Source organism: Larimichthys crocea, chromosome VI (assembly GCF_000972845.2).
Source record: "Larimichthys crocea isolate SSNF chromosome VI, L_crocea_2.0, whole genome shotgun sequence".
NCBI lineage: Eukaryota > Metazoa > Chordata > Actinopteri > Sciaenidae > Larimichthys > Larimichthys crocea.
Genome location: NC_040016.1, coordinates 20,547,696 through 20,563,360, shown reverse-complemented (window position 1 = coordinate 20,563,360; position 15,665 = coordinate 20,547,696). Strand labels below are relative to the sequence as shown.

At 40.7% G+C, this 15,665-nt stretch overlaps 1 protein-coding gene across 1 annotated transcript in view; it reads left to right on the top strand.

The window, feature by feature from the left end:
- Positions 1–10,695: 10,695 nt before the first annotated feature.
- Positions 10,696–15,665, top strand: part of rspo4 (R-spondin 4) — a 35,680-nt gene continuing 30,710 nt past the window's right edge. The window contains exon 1 of the mRNA XM_027278906.1: positions 10,696–11,264. Coding sequence (XP_027134707.1) covers positions 11,180–11,264 — 85 coding nt within the window. The 5' untranslated portion in view covers positions 10,696–11,179. The remainder of the gene's footprint in view (positions 11,265–15,665) is intronic.

The following is a 15,665-nucleotide window of genomic DNA, read 5'->3' as shown; positions in this document are numbered from 1 at the left end:
CTATGTGACATATAGGGAGTGAGAACATGTTGGAATATCAGAGGAAATGAATGGAGATGGAAATGTTTTCTAATTCAGGTCTGATTAAAGAATAAGTAAACAATCACCATACAAGAATCTGATGAATCATTCACTGCCAACACTGAAAACTTGTTGCTAGAGTCACATTTTGGTCATATGGGTTCCATACCAGCCTTGTTTGTGAGGCGTTTTACATTAAATACCAATATATTTGTCTCGTCCTCAGTCACACACACCTTTTGTTTGCATTTAAGGATTCGATTTTATTCTCCATTCTTAGAAAACACCATAGGGTTGAGATCATTTGACAAAATTCTTCTGATGTATCGAGCAAAAACCACTCAAGAAATGATACTCTCCAAGAAAATGTTCCAAAGTGAAGTGTTATCTTGTAAATTAGAATAAGATTTGACAGTTCAAAGCATTGAGGCTTTTATCACTGCTGCATGCCCCTCGTATCCTGGTAGAAAATGACACTAGTGTTTAAACTTTCCTTGAAGCTCTTGATAGGAAGAACTGGGACGAACCCAAAGGCCATTTATTTCGAGAAGGTTATCTGACACTGGGATACGAACAAAAGGCAGTGTAGTTAACTTTACAAAAATGCCCTACATAGATGTGACTTATCACAACTTTGATATTTCAAATCCAACCTTAAGTCTAATGGAAAAACGTATGTACAGCATGTGTCTGTAAAACGCTGCATGTGTATTTGTGTGTAAGTGTGTTTTTTTGTGTTTGACCAGTGATGTTGGTCCTTGGGGAAAACGTCCAGGAGTTGAGGTGTCAGAGATACGATGTGCAGATAAACTTGTGTTGCCATGGGGTGCCACTAAACAGCCTATAACTCAGACACGCACACACACCCTGAGCATCTGTTGCACATTTAGCCTGTGGTCATGGCCTCGTGGAGCCCCCCAGCTTCTCTTCTCTCTCTTTCGCAGGCCAGCTTCTCGCTCTTTCACCTCTCCCTCCATTTTTTTTTCCCCGCAGAGCAGCCTTCACTCTCTTCTCTTTCCATCCTTCTCTTCATCAGCTGTCATCTCTTCCCTCTCTCTTTTGTTCCCCTTTCTCATCTCCTTTATACGGCGAATCGTCCACAGGGAAAGCAGATTAGAAGACGGTGTTTCCCGACAAGTGTCAAATGAACAAATTTATCGGAGTCTGTTTTTGAAGTAACGTATCGGAGAAAATGAATCTGCGATGTGTCAAACTCAGAATCACCTTGTCCTCTTTCAACTAAATCTTAATGATGGTTTAGATGTCTGCTTCCAATATGCGGTGATGGTTTGGCATTTCCTGTTTCCACATTATAGCGTCACTTTGCACAAAAATTCATTTTGATTGATCACAGTTGACGTGTCTCCAATAATTTGTCCACCCCAATTTCTGTAAATGAGGACAGAGCAATTATTAGAAACACTTCTCAGTTAACTTCAGCTTCCAAAATAACCGCAAACTTTAAATCAACCCTTCTCTAAAACACTGCATCATCATGAAGGAATGTTTTATTGCACAACTGTTGTATCAGACCACATCATTACCTAACAAACTGGCAACTGAGTGTACGAACGTTGCTAAAACAACGAGCCAAGAAGATATCCCACGTATGCATGTATGTGTTATGACTAATGTAGTTTCTTGTATACTTGGCTTCTGTTCTTTGTTTCAGGAAGCTCCAAATCAACTCATTCCTTCTATCCGATCACCGGATCCACCTCCACTTCGACTGCTTTGTTTATTCTTTGTGATCTTTTATTTACTTTATAACCCTGATCCAACTCTTTCCTTCCTTCTGTCGCTTCCATTCGAGCCAAGGTCGTAACAGTATAGATATAATAGATTCTAAGATGATGAGAAACAGATATACATGAAGCCACTACTAGGAAATCCAACACTGGAAGATGAATCAATAATGATTATCATATGTATCTCAGTCTGGTTTTTGGGGCTGTGTTTATAGTAATGTCCTGAGCTGATCTTGGCATATTTAAAACGTACTGATTGACTAAAATAAACCAGATAAAAAGGCAGATACTTTCATTACCGTAGTCTACTGTGCTTTGTCAACCCTGCCTGTGTTGCAAGACAGCATTTTACTCATATATGTGAGTGAAAGTTAGTGTGTGTCAAGACAAAAGAAATATTTGGATGGCTAAAAGTGACTATTGCTCGCTCCAAGTTTATGTGATCTCTCCAAGCTGGTCAATCAAAGAACATTCATATCAATAATATAAGCTCTGCCATTCTAACCCTGCACCCCAGGGTCGGGAGAGGTCCGTAACGCTGGCTCGAAGACGCACACCACCAACTATTTTACTGATTTTGACTATTATACTATTAAATGTTTTCTGATTTCCCCTTTGACGTCCTCTGACTGCTCCACCTCTGTGTATTTTCCCGACTGAAAGAAAAGTAGCTGCTGTTAGTTAACCTTAGTTAGCCATAACGGGGGAATCTTGGCGTTTCCACTTGTAGCACTTCTTCTATGCACATATCTAATATCAAATCTCTGTTACGGAGTGATTGTACTCTGGCAGGCCAGAATTTTTTGCAGGGCGCCAGTTGGTGATTACTGGAAAAGATGCATTGTAAAGATGTTCAGTGAAATAAATGCTGGTGTGTGTATTGAGAAGGTTGATCGGGACATCTCAAGTTTTTACTTTACTGTTTCATAACGTAACTTAAAGCCTCTTCACACAGGGGACGTAAGCGCCGCGTAACGGCTGCACCGCGATCACCGGAGCTGATCGCTGCCAGTCTAGTCAATGCGAGCACTCACACAGGGCGTGCCGCGGAGCCTAGCATTTCTATTTCTATTGCTGCTAAACCTCGTAAATTTCAACAGAGCACTGCGCACCAGACAGGAAATCCGACACAGAATCAACATAATAAACTTCCGCCCCCTTTCAAAATAAAACACAAGACGCGGTTCATGTAGCTTATCACAACTTCACATCAACTTTACGTCATGACCGGTGGCAACACACAATAGTTTATGATACAACAGATACTTTCTCTTCTCCTCCATGTCGGAGAAGCAAAGTCAGCTGTGTGATGTTGTTGTTGTTTCCTTGGTACACACAGTTTATCGTGGGATCTTGCGGTCTCGCGTACATTCAGAATTCTCGCGCGTGAACACGGCCTGGCTCGCTCCGCTGCCGTTACGCTGCCAACACGTGCCCGGTGTGAGATGACGCCGGGCAGAGGACGCAGCTAAACTGTGTGAAGCCTGCTTTAGCCATACTTGGTAATGTCGGGTAAACACTTCTGAAATGCTTCTGTTGGGATTTGAAGCTGCATGAAGAACAGACCAAAACGCCGTTGCTGCTGTCACAGAGATGTGCCCGATGGTCTCCAGGGGTCCACACTGATCTGTCATGTTTTTTCTACTGGAAAATGTTGGAACAGATCAGCTCTGTTTAGGGATGAAGGAGGACTGGCTGCCTTGAAAACAAAAACGAGCAGACAAACCGGCCAGTCAGAAACCATGTGGAAGTATACTATTTTTTGTCGTAACAATATATATAAAAGTATATTTTTTTCGTTGCCATCCAGTTTCAATATACTACACACACAAACTGCATCAAAGAACACCCGAAACAAAACTCGATGGTGGACACGTTCCAAACCTCCACAGCAGCTCTTTATCGGATGAAGGATTAAAGCCACAAAGACACCGACTCAATTGGTTTCACATATATGTTCACACACATATACGCACACACGCAAGGATACAGTCAAACACATGCCTGCAAGCAAACTCTACATGACCTCGCCTTTGAAATTTCCTTCCGTTGCTGGTTTCATTCATCTACCCACTGCGAGGGAAATGGTTAGAGTCACACTGAAGGGTTTGTAGGGTGCTTCTTTTTTTCCGACTGTTCATTCACACAGAGGAAGCACAGTAAGGAAGTCCATTCATTTTTATTTATTTATTTTTTTTGTGCAGTGCTGTGTTTGTCTGTGGGCAACTTTGTACGCTGAAAAACTGAACTCACTGCGATCACGCTTTCACAGTTCTCACTCTCTGTCACTACCAATGTGATTTATTTAAATTTAGTGGTGAGAAGTGATGACACGTTTCCGAGCTTCCCCAAGCAAATCACCACGAGCATGACTGAGGCAAGTCAATCAAAAATGAATTTAATAAATGTGTATGTGTGGAAGGGAGGATAATAGGAAGTCTAGCAACAGGACCCAGGTAAAAGGGCAGAGTCTGTAAAAAAAGAGGAGGGAAGCTCACCTGGGCATTTCCTCCTGAGCTGAGAGAGCAGCTGAGACAGCCTTTGTTTGTGATTCAGTAGGCTCAAGAATTTAATATTGAAAATGTAGGACCATGAAATATTTCTTTAGCTCATAGTATGTGTGAAATACAAATATTTTACAGTGGTCCCTCGTTTATCGCGGGGGATACGTTCTGAAAATAACCCGCAATAAACGAAATCCGCGAAGTAAGTTTTACAATTATTCTACATGTTTTAAGGCCGTAAAACCCCTAACCACACACTTTTATACACTTTTCTCAGACAGGCATTAACATTTTCTCACATTTCTCTCTTATTTAAACTCTCTCAAAGTTCAAACTTTCGCAGATTTAACAAAAATAAGTACAATACTGTATTAGTGAATGAAACCAAAGATCAAAACCCAAACATTTTTAACAAATTTAAATTTTAATGATCAATCTTCGAGGTTTGACACATAAGAAATTATTACCAGTAACTCACGCGTATTTCACAGCTCCTCTGATGGTGCCGAACACAATGCATACTGTACAGTGCGCTGTAAAAAAAGCATGCAAAATTACACACAAAAAATCTGCGAAACAGCGAATCCGCGAAAGGGGAACCGCGTCATAGCGAAGGACGACTGTATTTGTTAGACTCTTGTTTAGGCACACAAATATTAACAACATTGAATGCATTGCAAATAAAATCTATATTTTTGTCCAGGAGTCTTTGGTTCCAGTTTGTTCTGGGTCTTGTGTATGATGGCATCATGATAAAAGACTCTGAACACTGTTCTTTACCAATATCTGCAAGCTACTAAGATCTTAAATTCACAACATGAGATGAGTAGATGTTGATGAATTGTGATGCCATATTTAATTTGAACATACAACCATGTCCATCCATGACAAAGGCAACACTTTATCCAAAGAATTAGGTTTATATCATTTGGTAAATGTTAGAGAAAGGTCATGGTCTTGGTCATTTTGATGCTGGATTAGATTCCTCTGCCGTTTCCAGTCAGAGCCCGAAACAGCTCAGTTGGCAGAGCGATAGACTGAAGATCTAAAGGTCCCTGGTTTGATCCCAGGTTGGGGAGCTGTTCTTTGGATGCATGTTACCGTGACAGTGTGAGTCGCAACCTCATACGTGTTCTGGGTTGGGGCAGCTACTGATCGCGGTTTTGGGAACACATTTCCTTCATCGTGAGGGAGGCACCGTACCCCCCAACATCTGCTCCCCCTACGCTGCAAATCACTGCCACTATGTGTATGATCCTGTGCATGTGCATGTGTGTTCCGACAGGTGCCAACTGGATGCAGAAGAATAATTTCACGTGTAACCTACAATGTGATTAATAAAGTTTCTAAAAATTAAAACTTGTTCTTGCAGTATGTAGCTTTGGGCTCTAAGAGTCTTAACACTTTATGGCATTACAAATGTTTCAGGCTCTCCCTCTCTCGTCCTCCAGCCGCTCTGCCTACAGAGTTTTTAAACTACCGTTAATCGTAGCTGCCTTTAGCTACTCAGCTCAGTTAGTTAGTCATGCTTCCTGGACTGGGAGCACAGAGAACCGGTTGAGTGTTTACACTGGTAGGCAGAGGAGCTTTGAAACCATCGGGGGAAAGGAGGGTTTCAGGCCCAGAGCAGGGGGGAATGCAGACAGGGAGCGATGCCAGTATGGACACCAGAACCAGAGCCAAGCTTAACGTGACTGGGCTCAGCAGAAGCAGAGCATGGCAGACGACAGAAAATACAGACAGCGACTGAGGCTGCCAGACAAGAATAAATCTTGGACTGGCTTTTAGTTGTTGGCAAGAGCTTTGTGAAATAAAAGGCAGAAAAACAGACGCTGAGCCGGGCTTCTTGCTGTTGGACACGGTAATATCGGTTGGCTTTCTACGTATTGTTGTTGAACTTTCTTGGTGTTTGGCTGTTAGCAAACTTGTAGACACAAGTAATGTAATCAAAATGGACAGCAGCAGTGGTATTGCAATCCTGAGGCTACGGGCTCCAAATGGGCAACAAATTACACAATGTTGCTCTGACTGAAACCACTGAAAGCCCCTTGAATAAAGTTTAGAACATACGCTGCGCTTTGTGGTGTCAAGGCTCCATCTTTGCCTTCCCGGAGGGCTTCACCAAATGGCTTCAATTTACAGTACATGACAAAAAATGAGACATGATTTGAATGAATACATTTGTCCTCTCGCCAGATTGATCTATGAAGGGTGACCACTCACTCACATGTAGACGGTTCACCGTATATTTCTTCTAACAGGCACAACGTGTTCAAAACTCCACGTCACCAAAATTTATCAAAAAGATAAATCTGCAAATAGATGTGATAAATGTGCCTTTGTTGCGTTTTTCAAAGTCCAAATTGGCACACGTGTTGCAGGAATGCACGTATCCGGACAAAAATGTGAAGTTTTCAAGAGGGAATGATGGAGCGACTACAGGCCCCTGCAGCGGTGAAACACCACCACAGCGAGGGAAAGGCTTCACCCTCTAACCCTCGTGACCGAATCGGCCACCAACCGTGTGTATCCGTGAAGTTAAGTGTGTGCTAACAACGTGTTTAGTGGCTGCCTGTCAACAGATGGCCGAGCATGTGTCTGTAGGCTTAATAAAGGTCTGTCAGTCAGTACGGAAAATAGCAGCTTGGGTGTTTTAATAACCTTCCTATTTAGTTGCGAACACGCTGTCGAGATTTATAAAAATGTTTCCACAAACATGTGGCAGCTCAAATTAACCGTTAAGCACTTTGTATTTAGTGCATCCTGTTTAGATGCGTTCAAGATATACAATTTACTCAACATGATGCTGATTATTCTTTGTGGAAATAAGCACCTGTGAGGAATAAGTTTCCACTTTTTCACTCAGCCATTTGACGAAAAACTTTGGAGCTTTCTTTTTTCGCTTTGAGACTCAGGAAATGCGTGCAGCGAAGCATTTCTGTAACACAGATCACGATGCTATTGTTCTGTTCGGTGAGCGTGCAGACCCTTTTATGGCCGTTCACCTAATTGTTTTTTGGACTCTAATTCCCTGAACTGTGCATACTTCAGTGAGTTGTTTATATGTTTTTTGTATTCCCTTCTCTATAAAACATATTTTTCCCATTATTGCATGACATTCCTGTTTTGTAAGATGATGGGGAGATGCACAGCAGTTGCTGAGTAACACTGACGTGCAACCTCCTAACAATCCAGTCATTTTGATTTATTTTTAATAAGAAACCATTTACAATGAAAGATAGCTTTCTTACACTGATGTAACTAACCTCTCCAATTTTGCCTTTTCTATAAAGTTTTTATTGACTTTGAGAGACATGAACAGATCTTTGCTTACCTGTAACTGTTACCACATCCATCTCTGGTCTTGTTTCTTGTGTTTGTTCCAAGCCTTGAAGATCAGTGAAGTCTTTTTAAATTTGAAATAAAAGCATGAAGAATCTAATAGTAGAAGGTATGTTAAGTTTGTTTGATTTATAAATGTGTTGCAGGTGAACGCTGCCTCATAACCACGCTGGTTTTAAAGGTCCAGTGTGTAATATTTAATGGGATCTATTGACAGAAATGTTTTCACTAGTGTATAATCATCTGAAAATAAGTTTTTTTTTAATGTGAATGTTACCTTAGATTGAGAGGGAGCAGGTCTTTCTTCCACAGGATCCACCATGTTGAACCAGCATGTTTCTACAGCAGCCCAGAAGGGACAAACCAAACACTGGCTCCACATATGCTTATGGGGATTGACTCAGCCTCTAGTGGCCATTTGAGGAAATGTGATTTTTTGGCACTTTTGCATCGGCTTCACGTCACAGCCACAGAGGTCGCCGCACTACCTGCTACCCACCAGATGGATGGAGAAAGCTGCCTTCTGCACCTGAAACACTGTTCAGACCACCATCAAACTGTTCCCTTAACCTGTCGGCACAATGAAGATTACTCAGCTCTCATCCAGCTCTTTAATAAAAATCAACCACCATCATCTGTTTAATCTTGTTCAGAATAGCCGACTCTCCAAGCAGCGCTGAACTCCCCATCAGCAGAGTCCTCCAGATACCAGTAAGAGATCTCCTTTCTTAACATCTCTCAATCTTGTTCTAATTTCACCACAGGCCACAGTTTACTCTGTCCAACCCCCGTAAAAAGTCTGTGGCTACAAAACATCGAAATAAAAATTACAACCGGGGGTTTAAAGCAGGCAGTTACGAGAGGGATTCCATTGCTGCTAAATGTGTGGGGAGGAAAACAAATTAAAGCCTCGTATCTCAATAAAGTCATTTCTATTTGAACTTCAAGACATTTTTGCAGACTGACAACTTGTTTGTTTTTTACCATTTCATTTCATTTGTTTTTTGACATTTAGCTACACAAACACTAAAAGCATGTTCACACGAGAACAACGTTGTCGTCGTCGTATCTTCCTTGTAACTACGGATCCTGAGCAGTGAAACTAAAAGTCTAACTTTAACAAACTTTACTTGAAAAACTGAAATTTCAGAGTTTTATTTCAAACAAATTGTCATTTTTGTATCATGTAGTGCTGTACTTGCTTCGGACTTTCATTTAAGGCTTTTAACTGGTGTCCTTACCCTGATCAAGTTACAAGAAGCAGCAGGATTTAGTGTCTTGCTCAAAGGCACTTCAGAGATGGCTCCATTAACTGCTGCATACATCAAACCTGTGACCTTTCCTTTATGGGCTCTTCCTAACCATTAGGCCACCCTGACTGCCGGAAGAAAACACTCCTGTTTCATTTGAGACGTGAGGTATGTAATTCTTTAGGCATGTGTGCATGCTATATTTTTAAAGTTCTGTAATCCATCGGGGGATACTCTCAGTTCAATAGTGTTTCTGACTTGTACAAATATCTTTCAATGATTTCCTGGAAGATGTTGAATGCTTTTGAAAGTGTCCGCTGAGTTCATGAAAACATTATTAAGAGATCTGTCAAACAAACTCCTGGGGTTCTTCTGCTCGTGTCACCCAGAGAACCCAGAAGGTTCCTCAAAGATCTTTCAGAGCTGCTTCTCGGAGTGCACGAAAACAAAGTTTTTCTCCAGTACATAAAACTGCATCTTTGATCTGGTAATGAGGATGCAGTGAATCAGTCCGTAAATCAGTTTTAGTTCTGAAGAAAATTAGTCTAAATAGAGACATGACATTAAACATTAAAGTTGCCCTGAATAAAGAGGACGGAGAGACAGGGCAAACACGAGAGGATAACATGCAACAAAAGTTGTGAGTCAAAGTCAAAGCCACAACACTGCGACCACATGGTGTGAGCTTTTGGCCTATGGAGCTGAAACACTGAAATACACATATATCTTTCAAAAGAAAGAGCTTTAATGATATGCTCTAATATAACCTTTCCACATCTGAGGCAATCAAATGATCAGTTCGGGTGTTGTTTCTTAAACGTCACCGCTACCGATTTAGATATTTAAATATATATGAGTATGTATACGTTTCACTCTGTTGCGCTCTCTATGTCATTTCTCATAACAGGAATGTGTCTTCTAGAAGATTACATGACATACCACTTATTTCCAATTGAGAATACATGTTGACAAAGAATGCATCTGGCAGCATCATGTCTATCAGTATAATGAGATGAAATGATTAGTGTATTTGCCAAGTCACAAAAATACTGAACATATTATTAAAATTTTCACTAACGACTTCAATTTAAATTGCTCTCAGAATACACTCATAACAACATAATTAGATTTGATTTATGCTCAGCTCTCTGTTAGGGATGAAAAAAAGCTAAAGACCAAAAACAATACGCTTACATTGAATATAATCCAGGCAGGAATTATTATATTAGTTTCCTTACAGGATAAAATTGGAAACAAAATTAGTAGTATATGAACCATACGATATATTTCCCATACTGTACTGTAGTGTACTTTTACCGCCCACAGTCATGTTCTTAGACTAGAAGGTGCAAAGTATATAACTGACCACGGTTTACATGGTGATGCTGTAAATATTCTTTTGCATGGATTTTATTACATTTTTTTACTACTGTTTGTGTAGGATAAACTCAACATAAATTCAATAATTAGTTTATTTCCCTTATATATAAGAGCATATATATATATATCCTGTATATATATCGCAGACATCCTGTGTACCTGACTTCTTACCTAAACAGGCACAACAAATCAATTGCAAAAACATGCTAGTCTGTAATCAGATTTTGAACTCTCAGTTATGCGGTTCTCCAGCTGTTTTTCTTCCTCTCGGGGTGGTCAAATTAAGTTAACTGACTGCCCGCATTTAATAGGATTGCCACAGAAAACAATGCTGCCCAGCGGAGGATAATAAAAAGAAGAGACGGAACAACAATAGATAGAGCCAGGAGGAGGGGGCTAAAGATCAAGCTGGAAATATGGAACCACTTAGGCCCTGAGAGCGCACCCTATAAAGGGTTAAAGATGGCTACGGGATAAGTGGAGCTCGTTTATCGCAAATTTGACAGTGGTAGTTAAATGGTGAGTTTTCCCTCCAAGCTGCCAGTCTGGGGAAGCAGACGAGGCTCTCTGCTCTCCTCACCTCCAGTCTTTCCGAGACTCCTGCGCTCTTATTTTGTTGTTTATGGGCGCCTGTGTCCTCATCCTAGCCCTAAATCTTCTGCGTGAAACAGGACAAAGAAGAAGGAGGATTTTCTCCTCTGCCTCTCCTCTCACCTTCACTCTCATCGTTTTCATCGCTGCTTTGGGCCCACAAGATCTTCTCCACTTCATCTCCATCATCTTTTTTTTAACCCCCCACCCCTGTCTTTGTCCTTTCCCTTTCTTGCCTCTTTCTGTCCCTTTGCTGTGGAACTAAATCTTCAACCTGCCACCCCTGGAGTCCTTGCAGATGTCCGCAGCCTGGCGCTGAAGCGGGCGCTTGCCAGCAGCCCAGATGCATTTGCAACTCTTCGCCATTGTGATATCCTTGCTATGTGAGGTGATCAGGATGGGGTCTGGTGTTGTGCAGAAGCAAAGTGGTGAGTACATTGGAAAAACTTTAAACGCGGATTCTGGGCTGTGAAATCATTTTTCTACCGTTGACTGATGATGTGCATGATAGCCTAGCCCTGTACACTGTTAATTATTTAATGTATGTACTATAATTACACAATGTGATATATTTACAGTTAGTGTAACATCTTTAAACGTCTTTTTTATCATAAAAAATTAAACTAGAATTGCAAAATTTAAATGTAATAAATGTGTCATTATTATTTACCTTCAATAGATTGCAAAAAAAAAAAGAGCTGAGGTTTTTATTATTATTTTTATTCAATCTTGGATAATAAAAGAGACAAAAACAGGATTTTCAGTACAAGTCGTCTCTTCTCTGTATGAAAATGAAACAATATAATTTATGTGATCTAATCCAAGATAAATAGTAAACGAAGAGGCAGCATTCTGTTCAGCGTTTTACAGCATTCAGCCACTGCTGTCAGCGTTAAGGAAGCAATATTTGTCTTGTCACAACAACTCTTCCTTCCATTGCTCCAAATCCAGAAATCAAACCCTTTAATAATATCACTCCACAGGACAAGTTGGATCGCCAGTGATTTATTTATTTATACCGCGTGTCTCAAAGTTCTAAGTGGCTGAATTGTCGTGTCGCTCCTTGTTAAGATCTGCGCTGGCAGATTCTCCACAGTGGTTGGAGATTCTCCTCAAATCCAGATTTATGGTTAATGAGTCCTTATAAAACCCTTTTGAAAACAATCAGACCACAGACACACAGGTATGTAGTGACCCTCATGCTCACCAGTGTCTGGCATTTCCTCAGGAATTTAGGACTAATAGACGAGGATCCGGTCTCAATTACACCGTCATTTTTAGGCTCCGTCGTTTCCACACAGCCTCCGTCAGCCGGCCAGAGGTGAGACGTTATATAATAATTAGAGGGGCTGCATGGAGCCATTAGGTACCGCTGACTCTCATTCAACTTAACAGCTTGTGACAGCAAGATTATACTGTTTCAAATAGCAGGTTTACCAAAGTCAGGCTGACAATTACCAATTAATAATACATATAACACATTTTGAATGAAATAATGGACAAAACAGTAATATATTTTGTAGAAACTGGCATGCTAAATAAAAAAATAATAGCCTGTAAGATTAATAACCCATCATAAAGACTACTGGTTCAAAAGTACATAACTTTGTGGAAATCCTAGAATGAACTCTTTATTTTGTAATATGTCAGAAACTATGTCTGAACCTTGCTCAAGCATTGCAAAGAAGTCTTCAGACAATGGAGGAGACAAATGTTGAAATATATTTATGCAATATGTGTCCTGACATTATTGTTGCTTAAAATGATACAGAATCACAATTGAGCCTTGAATGGAGGTTTTTGATGCTAATACATCAGAACAGCTTGAAGTTCGATACCAATTTTAGGTCTAAAGGGTCAAACGCTGGTTGCGGGCACGTGAGGTTGACCTGCTGTCAGAATTCATCACTTCACACTGACATTTATGTTGCCCCTCCATCCCCCCCACACCACCCTGCAACCACCTTTTCTTTTCTTCTTTTTTTTTTTCCTTTTTACGTACGACTGAAAAAGGTTTTGAAGTGTTTCAGAGCGGGAAAATTGAACCGTAGAAGTCAGGAGGTTGAACCCATTATAAACGTCCATTATTGCTATTTATGTTTCTGAGAAGTTACTGTAGGCAGCCGGGAGCACATGTGGCTGTTTTTACAGGAGGACTCAGAGGGAGCGAGGGAAAAGAACGATCAAGAGTTGAGATAAAATGCTTCCCTGGTTGAGCAGACAGATTTCAGACGTGGTCAGTCTTCTGTTTTACAGCATGAATAATGTTAAATTTAACCCACATTTACAATACATGGCTCTGATTTCATCATTTTGTCTATGGCACTTATTATATTTGATATTTAGTGTTGTAAACAGCACAGAACAGCTTCTAAATGGTGTAAATGTGAATTATTACAGATTGTTTTGCTGATTTTGTATTCTGATTTCTGTGACAACATACAGGATTCAATCTCTCTCTCTTTTTTTTTTTTGGAAAGCCGTGAGAGGGACAGTTTCCGTTTTACAATTTCATCATATCATATTCATCATATTATATTCTGCTGCAACCATGCACATGCTTACACACACACATACACAACCTTGAAAAGATTTGACCTTCACGGCAAATTTCAGCCTAGTGAGGCAAAAACCCGTCGCCGAAGGGTGGAAGAGTTTTTGGGACCGACCAGTCGACGGAGCGCTATGGAGCTGCTCGCCGCAGCTAAAAACAGGACTGTGTGGACTGATAGTGATCGGAGTGTTTTTAGTTGTGTTCATTAGTATCCATTTACCTCACATACCTCCGAGCACTAAGGAGGGGGTCGCCATTCATCTCAGGTGCAAATGAAAATAGACTTATTTGAGGAGAGTGAGTGTAATCAGGTACAGGTGTTGTAGCTGGTGGAAGTATGGCTTTTTGGCAGTGCTCATGTTTGCAGTGCTCGACGTGAAACATTGTGGATTTTGCAGCAGCGGCGTCTGGTGAGCTTCATAATTCGATACACTAAAAAAAAGTAGATCTCTCTGTTTTGCAATGGACTTGTTGTCTGGAGAATCGAGTCGATGCGTGGGAGGCGCGGTTGTGTGTGTTTGTGCAACAGTTCAGATACACTAGACATCAAAACATCAGTAACCCACCACGCCCTGTCTTTTTCGCTTCTCTCTCTGTACATTCATCGAGCTACAGTTCCTGATGAATGCAGATTTTTCTCTTAAGTAACTTGAAGATCGCACATTGCACGGACGTGTCTCTTAACTTGAACATTCACATTCCTCATCGTTTTTCCATTTGCACTGTTGGACACATTTCAGTCCTAACACCTTATTATTATCCCGGAACGACGTTTGAGGCGTTAAAGTCGGGATACAGTAAATGATTCTAGCTCATGCAATTCTAATCTGGTTCACATTTTTCTTTCAAATTCAGTGAACATTTCTCCACAGTCTGTTAGCTTTCGGCTCTGTGAGTGCGGTGGAAAAAAAAAAAACAACTGGTGGTTGTACGCAGCTCTGGCTCTGTAAATGGGAAACAAACCAAGTTGATCAGACCGAGACACACAACACTAACTCGCTATTCCAGCCAGGATATGTGTGTAAGTTAACGTTCAGTCCGTGTCCACGGACATCAAGCTTCGAGTTTGCCAGGATGTCCTGATGTTGTTAGCTATAGTAGTCTGGAGCTGGTGTGTTGGGAAACTCTGTCCTTACTGGAACTTTAGCGAAACCCACAACATAGCTAACATTAGTCACATTACTCGCTGTTGTTTGTAATATATCATGGTATTTGTCATGGTACTGGATTTCTCCAGAGTTGCTTACCCGCTTGAATAGATCTTGAACCAATTCAAAGACTGTATCTTAAACTAAATATGCAGATAAAAGCAATGTCTGACCAATGTCTGTGTTTCCCAAAAAAAAAAAGGGCATGAAAAATGTGTCAATCAAGAAGTCAGAAACGGCAATAGAGCCTTCATCGGAGCAGATGCGACGGCAGCGAGCTCTCTTTTTAAAGAACACATCATATCCTCACCAGTCGACACAAAACAGTAGCACCTGCACATCTGCAAGAACGCCTGTTTGACTCGCCGCATCGGAGAACACCATCACTTAAAGTCTGCGGTGAGGATATGAAGACGTAAGCCGACGCGAGCCCCCCTCGAAGAGAAATCTCAGAAATCACGTGGTGAAAAATGTGTTTTAATAACAGCAGATCTTTAACACAACTGGTATCAATTGTCTGGACATCCACACGTGTGTCATTAGGGACGGCACATCTTGTGTTATTTTAACACGTCACCCCACCTGGCACATTTTTCTTGTTAATGTACACATTATGGTGCATTGTGGGTATTCTGGCTCCATCTACAGAAGCGGCAGCTGCTGTATGTTACGGTAGAAATCACACCCTAAAACGTAATTCTTGCCATTGCTTACTAGTGACGACGATCCCACCTGAACTCACCTTTACCTTTGTGATTTTTTCATTGGAACATGCAGTTTACCTATGATCTAAGATAACAGCATGATTTAAAATCACACTGATCTACTGTACATGGTGCTGAGATTGGGTATTGTTAGAAAATGCAAATTTGGTGAGTAATAAATGGACTTCTGGTCTGTTTATGTCAAGAATAGCTTTAATTAGATGAAAGAATCTTTGGCAAAAAAATGCAAATATTTTAAATTGTACACACCATGAAATAAAATGTTTAAGTAAGCATCTTTAAAATCATTTTGGTCATAGTCAACAAGGCTTATTTTGGGGAAAACTAATCTTTACTTCATACTTTTGCTTAGTGTCACAACTTGGTGGTGCCTCCATCAAACCATTAGAAGATATGTAAGAC